At 40.5% G+C, this 22,738-nt stretch overlaps 1 protein-coding gene across 1 annotated transcript in view; it reads right to left on the reverse strand.

Annotated features, from left to right (window-relative positions):
• ntrk3a (neurotrophic tyrosine kinase, receptor, type 3a) overlaps window positions 1-22,738 on the reverse strand; it is a 264,646-nt gene that overhangs the window by 66,354 nt on the left and 175,554 nt on the right. Inside the window, exons 13-14 of the mRNA XM_051383180.1 lie at window positions 9,868-10,056; window positions 840-970 (exon numbers count right to left, since the gene is read on the reverse strand). Coding sequence (XP_051239140.1) covers window positions 840-970; window positions 9,868-10,056 — 320 coding nt within the window. The remainder of the gene's footprint in view (window positions 1-839; window positions 971-9,867; window positions 10,057-22,738) is intronic.

The raw sequence follows: 22,738 nt of genomic DNA on the forward strand, positions 1-22,738 counted from the left end.
GCCTAATGTGACTCAGCAGAAATTAACAGTCTACGCGTGTGTGTTTGTGTGCGTGTGTATGTGTGTGTGTGTGTGTGTGTGTGTGTGTGTGTGTGTGTGTGTGTGTGTGTGTGTGTGTGTGTGTGTGTGTGTGTGTGTGTGTGTGTGTGTGTGTATGTGTGTGTGTGTGTGTGCTTTGTGTCTAAGATGGGGCTGGTTGTAAGGATGGCAGAAAAAAAAGCACAATGCAGCAAAGGGCAATAAATCCTTCAGATTAAAAAGGCTGCAGCTATAATCCCTCTATATCCTCACTAAGACTAACACCTGCCTGCTGCAGGTCAAAGTGTCGGCCATGTTTCCATTAATAACCGCCGCTGTACTGACAAGAGATCTTCTGTCTTCAACATATGTCATCTTAATAATGCAATCCATGCAATAGTAGCCATATTTTAGCTTTACTGAGAGACATCATGAACTGGATTGTTTGAAGTCAGGCCAAACTGAACGACTCATCATTAAGACAACACTTAAAACCATTACAGAGCTGATTCATTGCACAGAACAAGGAGAGAGTGTTTATGCAAAGGAAGCATCAGCACAGAATCGGCCTTTAATTGTGAGGCCTTTAATTTAACAAAAACACAGACAGCAGCTGTGCCTTAATGTGTGTGAGAGCGTTCAAACAGCTTGTCAGCTTCTCTCTCTGAGATGCAGCTGACTGTTGCTGCCAGCTGGAACACACTTGTTCCATCAGCTGGATGCATTTCCACACAATGCTTTTCTCTCCGTTCCTCAGAAAGGCAGCTGCCAGTGTTTACATACACACACACACACACACGCGTTCCGCTTCTTTCTTTTACCTTTACAGCTACCAGCATCTTGTCCTTGGTGGGGCTCAGGTTGTAACATTCAGCCAGGAAGACCTTGCCGAAGGCTCCCTCTCCGAGCTCCCTCTTCAAAATAATGTCCCTCCGTTTAATATGCTGAACATCTGAGAGAGACAGAGACATAGGGACTGAGTTAACACACATTACAGTCAGATGCTAGCACACAGCCACTTTCCAATATTCATTCACAAGTCGGCAGCTTGGTGGAGCCTGTGTGTTGCCTTTAATTTTCATGAATCCTTCCACTTAAAGGCTCAGTTCAACCAAAATACAAACCCACCTGTGAACAGTTTTTATTAGAATTACTTAAATTAAAATATATATATATATATATATATATATATATATATATATTAGGGGGGCTTTTATGCCTTAATTAGATATGACAGCTCAAAATAGACAGGAAAAGGAGAGAGAGAGAGGATAACACACAGAAAAAGGCCACAGGTTGGACTTGAACCCTTGGCTGCTGCAGCAAAGCCTTGGTACATGGGGCCTCTACCACGTGAGATACCAAGTGCTCCATCAGAAGTACTTTTAACTACAGAAATAGCAAAATGTTGACAATGAGGTCTGAAGATCGGAGTAAGCTGGCCACTGCCTCAGAAAAGACATGCTGCAGTTGAATTAAATAAATGTCAGTCTTTAGTTTTCTGTGCACCACTGAATTTGCCTTCTTGGTGGAGGCAGAAATCTGCAGTCAAAACACTCACACTAGACCAACCTCTGTATTTGCACTCCATTTTGCACATTTATTGTAAAACTTTACCTAACATAGCACACAGTTACACTAAATGAGACTGCACATTTGCTAGACCTTTCTATATCTACATGGAAATAAATAAAAATAAAAATGCACAAATGCTGCAGTGTGCTTCGACAGGCTTTACTCCACATGCATTGTGTCCAAGAGGGACATCTGATCATGTGGCTGGTGGTCATAAATCTTCCTCTTTTGTTGAGGACTGGAGAGTAAGATGGAGGGAAAATTATACTGCTGGGATGGTTTTGTAAACCACTAAGTTCTTGCTATGTTATGTTTTGAATGTAAAGTTCAATGTAAAGTAAAGAGTTTTGACATAGTATGTAAACATGGGCAAAATAAATGGTAAATGAACTATACTTATAGATATTCCTTTATTTGTCTCACAATGGGGAAATTCCAATGTTACAGCAGCAATGTGGATAGAGAAAAAAAACAGTATAAAAAACAGTAAGAGTAGGGAAATAATAAAAACACTATGCACAAGAGAAAGAACAGTAAGAATCCACAACAACAGATAACACAAATAGTAGCAGCAGTTGCACATGGGCAATAGATTGCACAGTGAATATGGTATGGTATTGCACAGTAATTATTGCACATTGTATTGCATATATATTGTATATAGCGCCTTTCTAGTCTTTCAACCACTCAATGTGCTGTACACTACATGCCACACTCACCCCATTCACACACACATTCATACACTGATGGCAGTGGCTGCCATGCAAGGTGGGAACTGTCCTTGTAAATAATTTTATAAGTAGTACTTTTGGTACTGGTTGGGTGCGCATGAGAACACAGGTGTGTGTGTGTCATCTTTAGTGATTGTGTGTGAATTTGAATCTGTGTCTGTAATCACAGTTGCATGTCCTATACATTCATGTCAGTGTGTGTGTGTGTGTGTGTGTGTGTGTGTGTGTGTGTGTGTGTGTGTATGACAGATTGTAGGAGAGTCCTCTGAGTATACCTCAGCCTGTGTGTGTGTGTACCATACAGGCTAATTGGTGCAGTTACAAATAGCCAGGGTTAATGTTGCCATTAACACAGGGAGAGGACGGGGCAGTCACCTTTCAGCAATAACACACACACATCACCACACTTTGTGTATGTGCCAGCCAGTGTATCTAACTGTGTGTGCTACAGTTGTTGTTCTGATACCAGTATCGGAAGAATTGCCAAAAATCAGGTTTTGGTGTGTGTGCACTGATCCGATATGTATTAGCCCTAAAATGGGACCGTGCTTCTGCCCAGCAGTGTCCCATTCACCATTTTTCTCCCCAGGCTAGCAAAGTCATAAGCTGCCTAATCTATCTTTGAAAAAAAGGTTTAACCTGAGCCATGCCATACAACAATGATAGCAATCAACAGGATTATTAGTATACATTTGTTAGAAAAAAATACACCAATCAGCCATAACCTAACGACCACCTCGTCACCTTGTCAAAATCCCTAAAATCTTCACGCTGCCCATTTTTCCTGCTTCTAACACATCAACATTCAGGACAAAATGATTACTTGCTGCCTAATATATCCCACCCACTGACAGGTGCCATGATAACCAGATAATCAATGTTATTCACTTCACCTGTCAGTGCTCATAATGTTATGGCTGATCATATATTTTTGAACGCATGTGTTTTAGATCAATACTCTGTATTGGCCAGTACGCATGTTCAGGCATTGGAATCGGTAATGGGAAGGAACAAATAGTATCCCTAGTGCTAACACTAAGAATATGCTTTCATTAATACCATCTTGTACATGGTATGTCATCTCTTTTTCTAGTTCCTGTCAGTACGCTGCAGCACGAGTACAGATCACATCTCTCCTGTACTAGCTTCTCTGCACTGGCTCCCTGTAAAATTTAGAATAGAATTTAAAATTCTCCTCCTCACCTATAAAGCTCTTCATGGTCAGGCCCCTTCATATCTTAAAGAGCTCATAGTACCCTATTACCCCACTAGAACACTACGTTCTCTGAATGCTGGGCTACTTGTGGTTCCTATAGTCTCTAAAAAGTAGAACAGGAGCCAGAGCCTTCATTTACCAAGCTCCTCTCCTGTGGAACCAGCTTCCAGTTGTGGTTCGGGAGGCAGACACCCTCTCCACATTTAAGAGTAGGCTTAAGACATTCCTCTTTGATAAAGCTTATAGTTAGGGCTGGATCAGGTGAGTCCTGAACCATCCCTTAGTTATGCTGCTATAGACCTAGACTATCGAGGGATTTCCCATGGTGCACTGAGCTCCTCTCTTCCTCTCTCTTTCTGCACTCATTCATGTCCCATTAATGCATGTTACTAACTTCACTTCTTCCCCGGAGTTCTTGTGCTTTCTTGTCTCGCAGGTTCTTATCGATCCTGGTGGAGCCTCCTGCCATGGTCCTGCTAGATTGCCATTGCCAATACTGTTGTTGCTGTGCACCTGTCTGTCTGTCTCTCTCTCTCTCTCTCTCTGTCTGTCTGTCTCTCTCTCTCTCTCTCGCCCCAACTGGTCGAGACAGGCGACCACCCACCTAGAGCCGAAGGATCTGTCCTAGGTTTCTGCCTTTTAACAGGCAGTTTTTCCTTGCCCTTGTCACCAAGTGCTTGCTCATGGTGGTACTGTTGGGTCTCTGTAAATAATGTTATATGAGTTCGGTCTAGTCCTGCTCCATTTGAAAAGTGTCCTGAGATAACTTCTGTTATGAATTGGCGCTATACAAATAAAATTGAATTGAATTGAATTGAATTGAATTGAATGTCTTTCACTGTACACTCAATTCAATTCAATTCAATTTATTTGTATAGCGCCAATTCATAACAGGTTATCTCAGGACACTTTTCAAATAGAGCAGGTCTACACCGAACTCTTTAACATTAATTACAGAGACCCAACAGACACCATGAGCAGGCTCTTGGCGACAAGGGAAGGAAAACCTTTTAAAAGGGAAAAAAGGGAAAATTTGGGGGGGGGTCGTCTCGTTGGGGTAGAGAGAGAGAGAGAGAGAGAGAGAGAGAGAGAGAGGCGAGAGAGAGAGAGCGAGAGACAGACAGACAGACAGGTGCACAGCAACAACAGTATTGGCAATGGCAGTCAAGCAGGACCATGGCAGGAGGCTCCACCAGGATCCATAGAACCTGCGAGACGAGAAAGCACAAGAACTCTGGGGAAGAAGTGAAGTTAGTACATGCATTAATGGAACATGAATGAGTGCAGAAAGAGAGAGGAAGAGAGTAGCTCAGTGCACCAAGGGAAACCCCCCAAAATTCACCCCCAAAAAAAAAAAAAAAAAAAAAATTTTCCCCCCCCCCCCCCCCCCCCCCCAAATTAAAATTTTAAAAAAAAAAAAATTTTTAACTCTACTTTTAAATTTGGTGGGGGTTTCCCCCCCCAACCCAAACCCAAAAACTGTTTCAAAAGAAAAGGAAGTTTGAAAAAAAGGGTTTTTTTTAGGAACCATAGGAACCACAAGTAGCCCAGCATTCAGAGAACGTAGTGTTCTAGTGGGGTAATAGGGTACTATGAGCTCTTTAAGCTATGATACTCATCCACAAACAGCTGCACACACGTACACACACACACACACACACACACACACAACACACACACACTCCGTTGACCGTTCCGCCACCTTGCAATTAGCGAGACTGTAATGAGCTCTGGGACTCACGTCATCCAGCAGCATACATATAGCTGCTATAGACGCTCTGAGGGGGGAGAGGATGGCAGTGCAAACGGCACTAGAAAGGTACTTTCAATAATTTCAATAACTCTTGACTTTAATACATTGTAATTACAAAATGAACAACTAGGGATTCATTTAATTACATGGTAATAGAAGAAATATTGTGCCGGGGGGAATATGTAATAGCACAGCTGTATAGTTACCGGCGTGATGTTACTGTGATGTGAATGTTTGTTTGTTTGTTTGTTTGTATTACTTTATTAATCCCTCAACGGGGAAATTCCCCTGTCACAGCAGCATTTACATGAAATAAATACATACAGATATAAAAAAACTATGGTAAAGTGGTAAAGCTATGGTATGGTGGTAATTTGAAAAACAGAAACTACAACATTGATCAGGTGTTGTAGAGTCTGACAGCGGCAGGGATGAAAGACCTGCGGAACCTCTCCTTCTTACACCTTGGGTGTAACAGTCTGCTGCTACAGTGTCATGTAGGGGGTGAGAGGTGTTGTCCATGATGGATGTCAGCTTCACTAACATCCTCCTTTCACCCACTTCCTCAATGGAGTCCAGAGGACAGTCCAGGACAGAGCTCGTTCTCCTGATCAGTTTATTGAGTCACTTCCTGTCCGTACTGCCCCCTCTCCAGCAGACCACAGCATAGAAGATGGCTGAAGCAACCACAGAGTCATAAAAAGTCTTGAGTGGAGCGCTGCTTACTCCGAAGGATCTCAGTCTCCTCAGCAGGTGGAGGCGAATCTGGCCCTTCTTGTAGAGAGCATGGGTGTTTTCAGTCCAGTCCAGTTTTTTATTGAGGTGAACACCCAGGAATTTATAATTGTCTGCCATCTCAATGGCCAATCCCTGGATGTTCACTTGGGTGAAGTGACTGCTTTGTTAAATTTAAGCTTTTTCCAATATTGTGCTGCCTTATGAAATACCTTTATATGCATCAGGCCCACCCACAATAATGGCTGCCACCTGAAAAGGTGCTGTGAATGGGCCCTGCTGTACTCATACGAACACATGTAACTGAAAGAAACTTACTCTCCTTCTACCTCTTGGCTAGTAACGTGAAAGGCCTGGCTGTCATTGGCCTCTTCAGTCTGGATGGCAGCAGCTTTCTGAGCTGACTGAGAAAATTTGGTCATTCCATTATTATTTGGGTGTAAAGACCTTGCCAGCTCCCTCTTTTTCTTCTCCTTTCTTTTCTGGCATCTCAATTTATATGCAGGCCTGGCATAGGGTGGGAATTCATGGCATAATTGGTTAGTAAATATTATTGTTAGCTAGTAATTATTTCATGTCATGTGGCAGGCCAAATGTCACATTTTCAGGAGAGGATGTTTTCATTATGAAACAGGCTATTTTTTTTTCTTATTTTTGTTGTTTTAATAAACAATGGTGAGTATTTTGCTTCCACCTGAATAACGTTAGAATCTATGTACTTTTGACTCTACTTTTCATTATTTTTTTGGCCCGTCACATGTGACTGTCAATAAAGATACTGTCAGTCCTGGAACAAGAATCTTTGTTTGAATCTGTAGATCCATCACAATACCACACTGGGCCTCTGACTCAAACTAACTGAGGCCCAACCAAATTATCCCTGGTTCTTGAACCAGTTCTGTTCAAGGTTCTTGGAACCTTGGCGCTACCAAACTAAGAACCATTGTAATTGGATGCATCATCAACAGACTCTGAACGGTTCAAAATTAGGTGCTTGAACTATAACAGAGCCAGTTCCCTATTGGTGGAAAAAGCCTATGAATGATGTATGGAGAAACACATTTCAACAATATAATAGAATAAAACATAAGTTATTGCCTCAAAATGCAAGATCAGATGGTCTATGTGATAAATATTAAACTAATGAGCAGAATAAAAAAAAAAGTATTCTTCTGTGTGTGTGAGAGTTGTACTAGTGAGTTGTGCATGAGCTCACATGATGAAGGTGATGATGGGTTTATGATCACAGACACATGACAGGAAGAAATACAGTTGATACAAACACCACCAACAATGGAAATAATCAGGCACATTTGATGATCCATCATAAGAGTCACCTTGTCTGTGTGTGTGTGTGTGTGTGTGTGTCTGTGTGTCTGTGTGTGTGTCTCCCAGGGGATTTTCTGAGATTTATGTGGCTATAAAGGAAAGAAGTGATTTGCTCCGCTGTATTATCTGTGTTCAATAGAGACATAGAGAGGGTGGAGAGACTACTGGAATAACAAACACAGAGAAATATGTAAAAAAGAAAGTGCTATTACGCCTGGGCAGACTTATTTTGGTTTTATGGCAATTAATTCTGGCCATTTAGAACAACTACCAGACTTTTAGACAGCCATACAGTAGTTTACATTTAAAAAGCAATAAAACACAAACACTCTGATCCAATAAATGTATTTTGCATAATTGTGACAGAAACAGAGAGGGACGATGGTGTTACAGTAAATGCAGCACAGTCAGCTAAACTCCTGTTTAACAGCGACGTGTAATCTCCCGTCTGCAGCCGGCAGAAGAGACTTTCCATGCTGCACAGATAGCTGTTTGCTTGTTAAATAAAAGTGACTTATATTGAATGTGTTGGTGTGTCCAAATTGCACCAAATTCTTTTGGTCCCCAGAAATACACCTGCCGGGTGTATTTCAAACACGGTATATGCCAACGTAAACCCTGCGCCCGGGACATGCTGGCTACCCCCACCTGTGTGTGACAGCTGCCTGGCTGAACTGCAAATGTTAATGTTATTATATTTTTGTGCGATGTGCTTTTGGATTTCAGGATTGTGTTGTTAGTTTTTGTGCTTCTTTGTGTCTGCTGTCCCCTAACATGGATGGTAAATAGTAAATAGACCTTGTACTTGTATAGCGCCTTTCTAGTCTTCCGATGACTCAAAGCGCTTTTACACTACGTGCCACATTCACCCTTTCACACACATTCACACAACAATGGCAAAGCCCATCGAACAGAAACTAATGCATTCACACACCGATGCACAGCATCGGGCGCAATTCGGGGTTCAGTATCTTGCTCAAGGATACTTCGACATGTGGCACCAGGAGCCGGGGATGGAACCAACAACCTTCCGATTAGGGGATGTAGAAACATGGTGGTTCTGCACACGGTTAGCTCACCTGGTAGAGCTGGTGATCATGTACCGAATCTCTACCCCCCTTTCCTGTCAATCTTCAGCTGTCAATATCAATTAAAAAGGCAATAAAAGACCAAAAAAAAAAAAAACAAGAAACATGGTTGTTCAACATGGCAGACTCAGGGGAAGGTGAAGCAGCACTGCTGTGTGAACATCAGTAGATAAAAACGGCTCATTCTGAAATAGCAAAAACAAAAATATTCTAATTTTCCGGTGATTATACATTAATGAAAACATACCTATGAATATTATATTCCATTACTACCAATAGAGCCTCCTAAATGTTACACACTGGACCTCTAACAAAAAGATGTGTCTTTGACATATTCTACACATATAGTTGTTGAAACTACAGTGAAAGGTGTAACGTTGCTGGTATGATGTCCGTATGACTATCAACAGATCCACAAAACAAACAGAACCATGAGTAAAAATAGGCGACACACTGAATCTTTAGTGAAGCATTGCTGCAGTAGCGCCTGAGCCACGCTGCTCATGTGGGCAGTGTGGCTGCTCCAACCTGTTACATGGGAAATGAAAAGCAAGAAGCTCCATGATGCACAAGAGAGAAGGAGCAAGATACTGAACCCCGAATGCATCGGTGTGTGAATGTGTATGAATGTGTTAGTTTCTGTTCGATGGGTTGGTTTCTGTTTGATGGGCTTTGCCTTCGCTGTGTGAATGTGTGTGAAAGGGCGAATGTGGCATGTAGTGTAAAAGTGCTTTGAGTGGTCGGAAGACTAGAAAGGCGCTATACGAGTAGACGTCCATTTACTTATATGGCTCATGGGAAATTAAGTTGTGTTAAATAAATAAAAAAATTTTGAGTCAAAAGCAAGAGGTGGAAGGGGGATAGCAGAAGTATATATCAATATATCAGCTGAACCACCGCATCACGTAGCCTGTCTGTGTCTTTGTCTTAATTTGTCGTGACAGAGTATGAGCTGTAACATGCAGATTATGTGCAAGAGTTCTGAATAAGAGGAGGATTACCTTCATCTGCAGCAGAGTGTGGTGATTTTCATATCAAAAGCTAGGCTAAAAGCTTCAGCTAACAGAACAGATTAGGCTGAGTTCTAGGATCAAGAGTAGTCTTGGAGTTAGCAAAAGGTTTTGCAATAAGGACACAAATATTTAAAGTTAAGACAAATAGTTAAAGAAAAAACTTCACTCATAGATGAGAGTAGCCTATCCAGGTACTTTGCTCTTGCGTCATACCCCGTCCCCTTTTGGATGAAAGCAGCCCCTCTAATTTGAATGGTGGTAAAAGCAAATTTCGGGCAGAAGCAAAAGCTTTTTAGCCCAAAACCTATGGCCAGTTTGGCAAACAAAACATTATGTTGCTGCCAAACAATCAGTGTAGTTATATAGTAAAAATGAAAGAAATAGGGGCTCATGGGTGTCTGCTACTCACAGGTGGTGGGTTTGTTACAGTTGTGTCCATGTCTGAAGTACTGTGGGTTCTCTATGACGGGGATCCTGGTCATTCCAATCACCACAGCATCTGGCCCGGCATCCAGCGTACAGGGGCTGATAATCCCATGGTTCACATGATGAAGGGGGCTGGCAGAGTCTTCCTCACCACTTATCACTGCTACTGGTCCTGGAAAGACAGGAATAGAAAGAATATGGACTGGATGAATCGCCAGCATTGGTGAAAATCAGAATTTGCCTTTAAAAAGATTGGTTTAGAGGTGGAGAGTTAGTTTTAATAAAGAGTTTAGAGAAACTTTTGTGGTAGATTGAGAGCTTTACAGGTAGAAGAGATAGCGATAGAGGAGCTGGTTTCAAGTTTGTAGAGGAGCTTAAGAAGCTAGAGCTAGAGCAGTGTAGGGCACTGAGGGGGTGAAAAGATGATTCCTGCAGATGCAGGGCTTGGTGATTTCAAACTGCACCTACACACACACTAAATGACTGTGTAAAATACTGCATGCATTTGCAAAATATTGCTCACACCTTTCCATTAAACAGAAGGATCTGAGATTGAATCAAAGCTCATGAACACCTAAATTTAATGTAGAATGGAAAATAAATATCTACATTAAAAAAATGTTAAGAAGTCTATCAGACTGCATCGTATCGCATTGAATCGCATCAAACTGTACCAAATTGTTCCATATTATAATGCATTGTCCCTGAATTGTATTATAGCCCATGTATCTAGATAGGTATCAGATCGTCTTAGAAGAGAGAGATACACACGTCTGGTGTGTATATATGATTGCTATTGGGAAAAACTGAATCAAAAATGTATATGAAAATAAATGCATATAAAAATATTATAAACTTGAAAAGAAACTTCAGTGAAAATGTGTATTTTTTTTCCAGTACATCCCCAGCAGGGCAGGAGCAGCACTATGGAGCAGAGTTGTATAAAGCATAGCAGGTAGTCTCTAATGTGTAGTCCACATAGTCCAGTCCACTGGGAGCTGAACTCACAGGAGGCCACAGAAGGCAGGTAAAGAGCATTGACAGGCTGCCAGTCCTTTACAGAGCTTTCACACACAAATACACACACTTTCACACCTAGGATTTTCAGTCTCAAACAAAATGTCTTTGCCCTGGAAGCCCCACACCTACTGTGGGAACATATTATCTCCACATGAAGTGAGCTGGGTCCATAAACAGACTGACTCCACCTTTTATGTTCACAGATTAGTTTGGTATGGTGAACCCAACTCCAGCAACTTCACGAGACACAAACAATGACAACAACACTGTAGTTTGGTCCTGTTATGACAGAAGCATTTTCTCATTAAACCTTTAGCCGTTCATTTGTATTTATCCATGATACTGACTTTTGCTTGTGCTTCATGTCTGCAGATGGCAGTTACTGCATTAAATATAATATAACACTCACTTTCATGACAAATGTCATCTATTTGCAGCCTTACAAATATAGGTAATCCTTAACTGTACGCTCTTGTTTAAAGGTCCAGTGCGTCAGGTTTAGTGGCATGTAGGGGTGTAGGTGCATATCGCAACTCCCTCGCTTCCCGCTCCAATTCCAAGCACAAAGGAGAAATTACGGTGGTTGCATAATACACAAAAAACACCAAGAACACCCCTATCTAGACCCATTGTTTGGTTTGTCCATTTTGGACTACTGTAGAAACATTGTCAATCAAGGGGGCCATAGAAGGACGTGCTGCTTCTGTATTTTAAGGTAACAAAAACATGACGATTCCTATATTCAAGTAATTACAGACTTATGAAAACATACCTATGAACAGGGACGGCTGGTATATATGGGCAAACAGGACTAAGCCCTCCCTATCTTTTACAGGAAAGATGAAAAAACTATTATTAAAAACCTTAGAACATATTGTTTTGAATTGTGTTAGAAGCTAGAGCAGCAACAGCACCAAAAAGCCGCAATCTTGCCTGCATACTTCAGGGTCCTAGAGGCGTACAGGAGGGATGGCAGATTGCAACCGATCACCTTCTCAGCTGAATGAATGATACGCTGCAGTCTGCCCTTGTTCTTTGCAGTGGCAGCAGTGTACAATGTGGTGATAGATGAGGTGAGGATGGACTCGATGATGGCAGTGTAGAAGTGCGTCACACAGGATGATGGGGGCGGGTGGGGCTGGGTTCTTTCCACAACCACAACCAAGTCCACAACCATCTCCACTGTTTTTAGAGCATTTAGCTCCAGGTTTTTCTGGCTGCACCAGGTCACCAGATGGTCAATCTCCCATCTGTAGGCGGACTTATCTCCACCAGAGATGAGCCCAATGAGGGAGGTGTCATCCGCGAACTTCAGGAGCTTGACGGACTGCCGACTGGATACTGCCCACTGCCTGTTTGTATACAGGGAGAAGAGCAGAGAAGAACACAGCCTTGGGGGGATCCGGTGCTGATTGTCTGGGAGGCAGAGACATTTTTCCCCAGCTTCACTTGTTGTTCCCTGTCAGAAAGAAAGTCTGTGATCCACCTGCAGGTGGAGTCAGGCACACTGACCTGGGAGAGCTAGTCCTGTAGCAGAGCTGGGGTCCACAAACAGGATCCTGGCATAGGTTCCTGGGGAGTCCAGATGCTGGAGGGTGAAGTGCAGGGCCATGTTAAGTGCATCATCTACAGACCTGTTGGCTCTGTAGGCGAACTGCAGGGGGTCCAGGAGTGGGTCCGTTATGGCTTTCAGGTGGGAAAGCACAAGGCGCTCAAAAGACTTCATGACTCACAGGGGTGAGGGCAACAGGTCTGTAGTCATTTAGTCCTGTGGTCCTTGCTTTTTGGGGACAGGGATGATTGTGGATGACATGGAGCAGGCTGGCACATGACATGTCTCCAATGAGGTGTTGAAGATGTCTGTGAACATCGGAAACAGCTGGTCAGCACAGTGCTTCAGGGTGGATGGAGAGACATTATCTGTTCCGGCTGCTTTGTGGGGGTTCTGCCTCTTAAAGAGTCTGCTGACATCCCTCTCTTGTAGGCAGAGAGTCGTCACTGTATCAATCACTGTTCAATCACAGCGCAGTAGCCACAGTACAGTGAGGCTAGTTCGTAGAAGAACGTGGAGAGAGGGAAGTGAGCAACTGTAGTAATGGTGGGCGCATAACATGAACAAGGTGGATTATTTACTTTCTAATCAATTTTTGGAGGTCTTTGGAGGAGATATTTGAAGTACAGAGATTGGGGATCATATAAACGATGTTCAAATAACACAAATGTAATTTTGTGTTAGGTGGTTTACGGACTGGCTTACGGCAAGTGTAGCTAGGCATTCACTTTTCTGTTCCCATGATTTTTTTTTTCACATGCTGTTGCAACAACTAGTAACGTTAGAAAAACTACAACAACACACTGGATCTAGCTAGACCGGAAACAAAACAACAGGCCCGCCGCACACACTTGTTTAAGAGTAGTAGACGTTATGTTTTGAGTGGATGGCAAGCGCGAGACGCCGAAATGGATGCCAATAATATTCTGAATGGAAAGTTTACTTTTAAAAAGTTGCCAAATGGTTCCATTGACAAGACCAAAGTGATCTGTGTGTTTTGTCGTTGTGAACTGAGCTATCATCGCAACACGTCCAGTCTGAAATACCACTTGATGGCCAAGCACACAGCTGATGCGAATTCTCTGCCCCCTCGTCAAAGCCAGGCGACAATGGATGATTTTTCAATAAAAACAACATTTGCACAAAGCAAGCCGATCCACTTTTCCATGTTGATAAGAGCATTAAAATGAGAAAAAATAATGTGACGAAAAGAAATCAAGGGACATTTATAATAGAAAAAATTTGCGATTAATTGCGAGTTAACTATGACATTAATGCGATTAATAGCGATTAGATATTTTAATCATTTGACAGCACTAATTGTATTACATTTTTGCAATTGGTCATCCTAAATCTTACACACTGGAATTTTAATAATAGGTTAAATTTGATTATTTTTTGTAATAAAAAAGACATTTTATTTCTCTTGAAGTGTTTTAAAAAGGCATTAATGCTTTCAGAAATAGATTTGTTTTAAAGTGAATCAATTTAATCTGCAGCCTTGATGCCTTGGATATGTGGCCTTTGTGCCCTCAAAAAATACCCCACTTCTGGCAATATATGTAACCATCATATTTTTGCAACACTGATATAATGGTAGTAGCATGTGCCTCATTGCTCGGACTAAAGCCCAATTCAGACCAGCTCCGTTCAAACTTGAAACTACTTGAAACCCTGGCAGTTCAAACAAATGCTACTAGGTGAAAGGGTATATAATCTCAATAGCAACGAAATTGATGAGATGATTGTTTCTCCATTCAAAACTCTGCCATTTCGAACAGCTGGCAGTTGTAACTGACTTGAACAGCTGACTTCGCAACAAGCCGATTGGCTGTTGAAACCGGTGACATACCTTATGTTCTAGAAATAGAGATTTGACAAGCTGAGTTGCACGCAACACTGTCAGCTGGCTGAGACAACCAGTTAATACTGTTGGAACCTTTCCCTGCTAAGTTCTAAAACTGTTTTGTTTTGCATTACACACTTAATTGCACTCTCTGTGCAAATTCTAATCTTCCCTGTGTACCTTGACTATTGTGTTTTTACTTACTAGTGTGATACTTTATTTAAAGTTTGGAAATCAGACAATGCATCTCAGACTATAATGCAAAAAATATTAAGCACACTGACTTTGATCCAACATTTTATCCATGTTTTCTGTTCATCAGTTGTGCTCTGCATGTATTGTAAAGTTCAGCTCTGTTTCATATAATCCTCATCACTTTCTTCTTGCTGAGATATATATATCTTTCTATCCCCTATTCAATTTTCTCCCTGGCTGTAATCTGTTATGGTGTTCTACTGCCGTAATTGAATTCTCCCCATGGGAATCATTGCAGTTTTATCATTGTTGGACTCTATAGACTGTGTGCTGTATATGTACAGGCCTCCTCCCCAGGGACCAGGGAAGTCCACTGTTGTGTGTTGACACACCGGCTGAGAACTAGTGATGTGGATTTGTCAGTATTCTCTAGTGGAAGCAAACATATCAGTCTGCTGTTAATACAACTGACACAGTCAACCTTCACAACTGACAGAAAACAAGGAGGCTGTGGGCAGTTGTGTTGGGGGAGAGGGAGGGGAGGATTTTGATGGCTGTGATGAGAGAGGAAGAAAGGAAATTAAAGACATCAAGGTTGAGACCACAAATAAAAGGATAAAATAGGGAATGAGATGTGGAAGAAGGATGGGAGCAGGATGACTAATTTCAAGGTTGGATCTCCTGTGAAAGAGAGCACCTATCAGCTTTATGGGCACTGATTTCAATCACAGACTTTATACCAGAGACTACAATTATATGCAGAAAGAGACTATGTGGAGAAGCTTCAATATCAGTCATAGAATCCTTTATTCTATCCTTTATATCAAATATTTCAGACCAAAATCAGCTCATTTCAGTGATTTACTCGTTGAGGTAACATAAATCCACCCTTAACTACTGCGCATGAATTTTTGCTGTTAACCAACTACAAACTGTCTTGACAGTGCAGTGTTACTACATTGTCTATTTCCTCCCTAAAATCATTTTCAGAAACATATTTTAGTGTTTATCTGTATTAGAACATGTTTTTCAACATTGTGTTTAACAGAAGAGCTACCACACACTGCAAGTTGTACCAGTTTGTTATTACAAATGAAAAAATGTTTGACATAAAATATGCAAATTTGCATATTTTGCAATGTAAATCATTTCCAGCTCAAATTTGTTGCAGCTCTTTCTTCCACTGTTATTTTCAGGTTGGGGCATTTGCTGAAGGACATTTAACAAGAATGTGTGAATATTGATCAACATGTTGGCTGCTGCAGGGATCAGACGTGTGACCTTTGTCAGTTACCGGACAACCTATGCTAATATTTAGGCCATGTGTCAGATAAGCTCACACCTAGGCTGAACGGTCAGAGCCTTAATGGATAAGCAAGGACACAAAGTGACTGACAGGGAGACATGGGGGAATAATGGAGTGGGTTAGGAGAATGTGAGGGAAAGAGAGAAGGACAGAAAGATAAATGGTGTCAGAAATTGTGAGGTACAGTTTTCATGGAGCACAGAGGTCTCAAAGCTACTACAGTCAGAGCTATTTAGACAGCATTTGAGGGAATTTCTATGAAGTTACAAATATAACAAGACATCTATATTGTTAATAACTAAAACTGTATTCCACATATTGTGTCTGAGCAGTCATGGATATAATAATCGCAATTAATGTTGCAAGCAGCAATGAGGTCACAGAGCCCAAGTCTTGACTTCTCAGTAATGACTCAGCGTTCATGAAAGCGGTTTCAAATATTGTTCCATCGACAAATGTCTGCTCTGTCCTACATGAAAAAAATCTGATCAGCATGTGTCATGAATGTGTCCTACACTTTCATTAGTGATTAGTAAGCTTGAACTGGTAGTTGTGTTTCCATCTGGAGTTGTTCTGATACCAGTACCAGTATTGTAAATCCCTCCTATACTGCCTAAAATGCAATAGGTGTATCTATGGATCAATTTGAAACCATGTATTAGCCCCAAAACAGGAGCTTACCCAGCAGTGCCCCGTTTGGCTTTTTTTTCCACCAGGATAGCGAGGTCATGACCCACCCTACTCTGAGCCAGGCCATACAACAATGATAGCAATCATACAGTATTAGCAATACACTTGTGAACTATATATACACACATATATCTATTTTCTAATACACATGTATCTGATCTCTGTATCAGCCGATGCTAATGTTATTACCATTGTGAAACATTTTTGGATCATATTTAACAAATACAAATATATAGGATTATCATATTAGTAATTATTAATATCTGACCCACTTGCAGATTAAAAAAAAGTCACAGTGATTTATGCTGTAGTTTACAACACGACTGCCCCCTCCATTTTCTGTAGTGCCCAACTGTTGTCACAGTCTTTCAATCACACTTTATTACTTACATTAATCTAATAACTCTCTAGTATCAATACCGGCTGCTTCCTACTGGCCACCAGTTCAGTCGGGCAGACTTTATTACCTCAATAAATCACCTGATCAGCTGTTAGCGTTGCTCTGCCATCTCTGAGCATTGGAGCCTACTAGATGTTTCTCTGCAAGTCTTCTTAAACCAAACTAAATGTCCTCATATCAGCAGCATGCTTCACAAAGTAGGGACAGTCCTGCAGTCTTTATTGCTATAGGGCTTGAGAACACATCACGCTGCATTCTGGGTATTTCAGGTGTTAACTGACAGTTGTACAGAAAAAAGGACAGCAAGGTTAACCTAATGATGGATACCAATTAATAATGTTATCAAACTGTTTCTTGAAATAACTGAAACTTGACAAATTCTGTCAATGCAGAATTCTTATGAAAACAATTACTTCCTTCTTGTATGACAAAAGTGTAAGGGCGTTACGAAAACGACCAATCAGAGCCAAGAAAGATATGAAGAGACTTTGTGCATCAGGCATAAATCCTATTTCGTACTGTGGTACATCTAATCACACAATATTACCTTATCCAGGTGAAGTGTTATTTGAATTTGGATATGTGTATCATTTTGAAACTACATAACAAGATCTAAAATTGTCGGGTTGCTGTTTGTATTCTATTTGCCATGGATTTAGTGGAAGTCCTGTCCATTGCAGTAGCCCTGTTCAGACGTAAAGCCCAATCTGTTTGAGCCGCACCTTTTCTACTGATAACAAACAGAGGATAATAAAGGTTGATTGATTAAATATAGTATTGCATGGGAACCAAACACAGTGTCAGTAAGCTCTCCACATGAAGATATCAATAATTAGATTGCATATTCATATAATTTACACTGCAATTTAAAGGTCCAGTGTGTAACATTTAGGATCTATTGGCAGAATACAATATTCATAGGTATGTTTTCATTAGTGTATTATCACCTCAATATAAGAATTGTTGCGTTTTTGTTACTTTAGAATAAGTTGTTTTTACTAGTGCAGTCAAACGATTAAAATATTTAATCGTGATTAATCGCATTAATGTCAAAGTTAACTCGCAATTAATTGCAATAATCGCACATTTTTATCTATTCTAAATGTCCCTTGATTTCTTTTTGTCCCATTATTTTTTTTCATTTTAATGCTCTTATCAACATGGAAAAGTGGATCGGCTTGCTTTGTGCAAATGTTGTTTTTATTGAAAAATCATCCACTGTCGCCTGGCTTTGACGAGGGGGCAGAGAATTCACATCAGCTGTGTCCTTGGCCGTCAAGTGGTATTTCAGACTGGACGTGTTGCGATGATAGCTCAGTTCACAACAACAAAACACACAGATCACTTTGGTCTTGTCAATGGAACCATTTGGCAACTTTTTAAAAGTAAACTTTCCATTCAGAATATTATTGGCATCCATTTCGGCGTCTCGTGCTCGCCATCCACTAAAAACGTAACGTCTACTACTCTTAAACAAGTGTGTGCGGCTTGCCTGTTGTTTTTTTTCCGGCCTAGCTAGATCCGGTGTAGTGTTGTAGTTTTTCTAACGTTACTAGTTGTTGCAACAGCATGTCAAACAAACTACAAAGTCTGCTAGGCCAAAAAGAACGTTAATCTCGCTATAAAAAAATTGACGCCATTAAAATGGGTTTGCGTTAACGTCGTTAATAACGAGTTTGACTGACAGCACTAGTTTTTACCTACAGACACTGCAGGTTGCCTTCCATGCAATCCACCATGTTGAGCCACTTTGTTTCTACAGTGGCCCAGAATGGACAAACCAAACACTGCCTCTGTATACGGGCGTTTTCAGAAGTTTCGCAGTCACCATAGTTTCTCCTACACACTTCATAGCTCTGTTCCCAGATTGTCAAATACAAATGCAAGAGTTGTTCAGTTCGTTGCAATCTAAAACGTCACTGCTAGATGCCACTAAATGCCACACACTGAACCTATTATGTATCTTACATTTACACTGTATTTTGAAGTATCCTTGAGCAAGATACTAAACATTGTTTCCAATGCTGTTTCGTCAGTGTGTGAATGTGAATTAATTAATTTTTTTCTGTGTATAATGGTTACTTACTTTTTGATGGCCAGTTTGCATCAGTATGAATGAATAAATGTCACATGTAGAGTAAAGTGGTTTGTGGTCAGAAGTCTATAGACTGCACTATATACGTGCAGTCTATTCACCATTTGCATATTTATGCATAAAAAGGAATGTTGCTGTAAATGGGTATTTTTTTCCATTTATTTCTTACTATATTGTTTTTCACACTCTTGATATGGGGTCCATGGATTGGGTAAAAAAGAAGAGCGAAAAAGAAAGAAAAACTGATCCATGAAAATCTTGGGAAAATAAGAGAAATTTAACGTGATCAACCTGTGACTGCAACTTATACCCACCGTGCCCGCTTTTCAGCAAATGTTACAAATGTTAATCACCTTCATTTTTATTATCTGTTACCTAGTGAAATTATGATTTGATGGGAACAGCAATGATTTAATTTCATACTCATACAGTATGTGTGTAATTAAGTCCCTATAATTCCTTTTACACATTATGAAAGCTAGTGATAGCAACACCAATAGTCAATATAAATGATGCTATTCTTCCAGAACTCCATGATTACTGTGGGATCTCTCCTCCATCTTCTCCTGTCATCCTCTCAGTCCTTTATCATCGTTAAACTAAAAGCTGTAAATCATTCTGCTGACAGACACTTTGCAAATGCACCTTCACACCCACCCTACCAAACTTACCACACACACACACACACACACACACACACACACACACACAATGTCACAACACCTGTGCCTGTGACAGCTTATCTTCTCTCGCTCTCTCCCTCCTTTTGTCTCTCTGTTTGTCTCCAAAAAGCCACCCTGTCTTTCACTCTCACATGCTCTCAAAGGATGTTAATCAGGCAGGAGGAGTGACTACAAACATCGATCACACAGCAACCTCATTCTACCAATGTGTGTGCGGTGTGTGTTTCTATACACTGGTGTGAGGCATCTGGGCCATTAGCATCTAGAGCAACATCTCCCACACAAACGAAGATTTCTGTGTTAGTATGCTTGTGAGGAGCCTCCATTGTCTATACACCTGATCTTCACTTGACCGTAGCCTAGATATGCTTGCTCCTAACCTTAACCCTAACCCCTAAACCTGACCCAACCTCTTCTGCTAACCATCATGAGTCACATATTAAAGATATATATTGAAGATGCAGACCATGCAGACGTGTAACGCAAACATTTACCCTCCAAGCACTATGACTTTATTCTCACTGGAACAAGTTGCCTTCAATTTGTGATGCAAAAAAAAAATTGAATTGCAATAGTGTGTATACCGATAGTATGTCATCTATCTAGTGTGGGGCTCTGTACAGTGTTGCTAAATGATGGCCTATATTGACTTAGCCTTTAACACCTCCCTTGGTGTCTGAGGCAAGAGAAGGATGTCATGGGGCTGACAGCAATGCCGTGGAATGTAGATAGAAAACAGGGAAACAACACTGCCTGGTTGGTATGGGCAACACAAGAGCTTGATGACTGCCTCCCTCACAGACCTACTAACTGAGTGTACAAAAGGCAAAGAACTATGCTGGTGTGAGCATGTTGCTTCAAGTACCAGTACATTTTTTCCATCCGATTGTTTTTCTGCACAAATTGAACTGAGTGGAAACCGCGGATATTCGAAAGATATAACAACAAAGGTTTAGGGCTGCAGCTATCGAATATTCCATCGATTAATCGAGTAATCGGATAAAACATACTTTTGCTTAATTAAAGCCCAGTTTTAAATATACAATTGAAAACAAGACAGATCACTTAATAATAAAACAATTTGTTTTCTATTTAAGAAAAATTTACATTTATTTATTATAAGTATCAAAAATAAAATAAAAATGTCCAAATGTGCACACCACGATGTTGTCCTTAATTTTTAATTTAAAATGATCCCACACCTTTGACATCTTCTGTCTCTTCTAGTTACCACATTGTAAAAGTAATTAGTTACTCAGCAAAGTAACTGATGTAATTTTGTATGTTCTATAACGCTATTACATTATATAACGTCTTCTATAACGTAAAATATGTTTATAATAACTGAATGAAGAATAAAAACACTATATACAGTATTTCAGAACATTTGGTATTTATTTGAACTCAACAGATTGCAGCCGGCCATATGCATAGAAATAATGGACAGGGGTAGCATGTTTTCAACAACATACCTTGCAATCAGTGTGTTCAGAATCAAGCTTTGCTTGTTTTAACGGAGTGGATCCGTTTCCTTCACTGGAGCTCACGCTAGCTGCATCTGGGCTTGAGGTTGGGTTAGCAGCAGCAACAAGTGGCGTGTTAGCATGTGTTGCTGTGAGGTGCTTCATAAGATTTGAGTTGCTTGAGGCAGACGTGGATAAAGTCTTTTTTCCTGGGCACAGTGCATGTTACATAAACATTCTTGCCTTTAACTTCAGTAAGCGAGAAGTAGTGTCGGTACTTCCAGTTTGATATCGCTACCTTTGAATTTCGCTGGCTCGTCGCCATTGTCTCTGTCTTGTGTTTATAGTAGTAGTGAGACAGCGTGAGCAGGGCCCGGCAGCTGATGTGTGGCTGTCAGAAAGCCTGACACCGCTGCGCTTCATTCAACAACATTGTAGTAACGCAAGTAACGCGCCACTTTACATTCTCAGTAACGGTAACGGCGTTGCAACGATGGGAAAAGTAATTAATTAAATTACTCCGTTACTGAAAAAATAACGCCGTTGCACATTGTGTCACACTAATAAGAATTTGTGCGAAACGTGAGTTTTGAATTTAATTAAACGAGGCTTCGAGGCAGAGGAAATTCCTCGATCATTTTTTGTAATCGAGTTACTCGAGGTACTCAAGGAATCATTGCAGCCCTACAAAGGTTTTTACAATTTGTTGAGGTGGAAAAGTTTGTGTCTGGATAAGAAGAAAATGCAGCACAGTGCAATGGAAACAGATTTCACTGTTTCACTTGAAAATACTTGATACCTTACCATAAGCCCAAGATGTTACTTAAAAAGTTTGCCACAAATCAATTTCCTAAAAACACTAATCTAAAGTTAACCTAATTTCCCAGATAAACTTTAAACAAATCAAGCACCCAGTCATTGCAGGAAAGAAGTAATTTTACATTACTGAGTGCCAGTTGGAAAAAATAATACCAACGATAGCAAATGGCATTACATTTACATTATGACTTGTTTAGGATTAGAACATGAAAGTTTAGAATTTGGGACTTGCCCAGTGGTGGGTAACAATGGATTTCAAGTAACGCACATAAGTTAAAAAGTATTTGTTATGTAACAATTACTACTGACATTCCTTTATGTACATCTACTCTTTAAGTATATTTTTGAGTATATTATTTCACTGAATTTGCCTCTTATACCTTCACCACAGCTAGTCTGCTCCAAATGTAGGGATTTCATGAAGGGGGGACATGAATCTTTGATTTTATGATAATGACATTAACTTATTTTGTAACTAGAGGTCTATTGGGCTTTTAAATTGGTGTGCTTTAGGAATCAGTTAACGTAATGCCAAATTCAGCATTAACATTACTTTTATAATTGCAGTACTAATCACACCCTATAAAAATACTAAAATGGAAAGTCTTCTCCATTGCTGCACCCTCCCTCTGGAACCCTCTTCTCAAACAAATCCGAGACTGTACTGATCCATCCACCTTCAAGTCACTGATCAAAACCCACCTTTTTAGAACTGCTTTTAATGTTTGATTCATTGTTGAGTGTTGTAGATATATCTATATTTTTCCTTTCTAACTCATGTGAAG

This window comes from Dicentrarchus labrax, unplaced genomic scaffold (genome assembly GCF_905237075.1).
Source record: "Dicentrarchus labrax unplaced genomic scaffold, dlabrax2021, whole genome shotgun sequence".
Classification (NCBI taxonomy): domain Eukaryota; kingdom Metazoa; phylum Chordata; class Actinopteri; family Moronidae; genus Dicentrarchus; species Dicentrarchus labrax.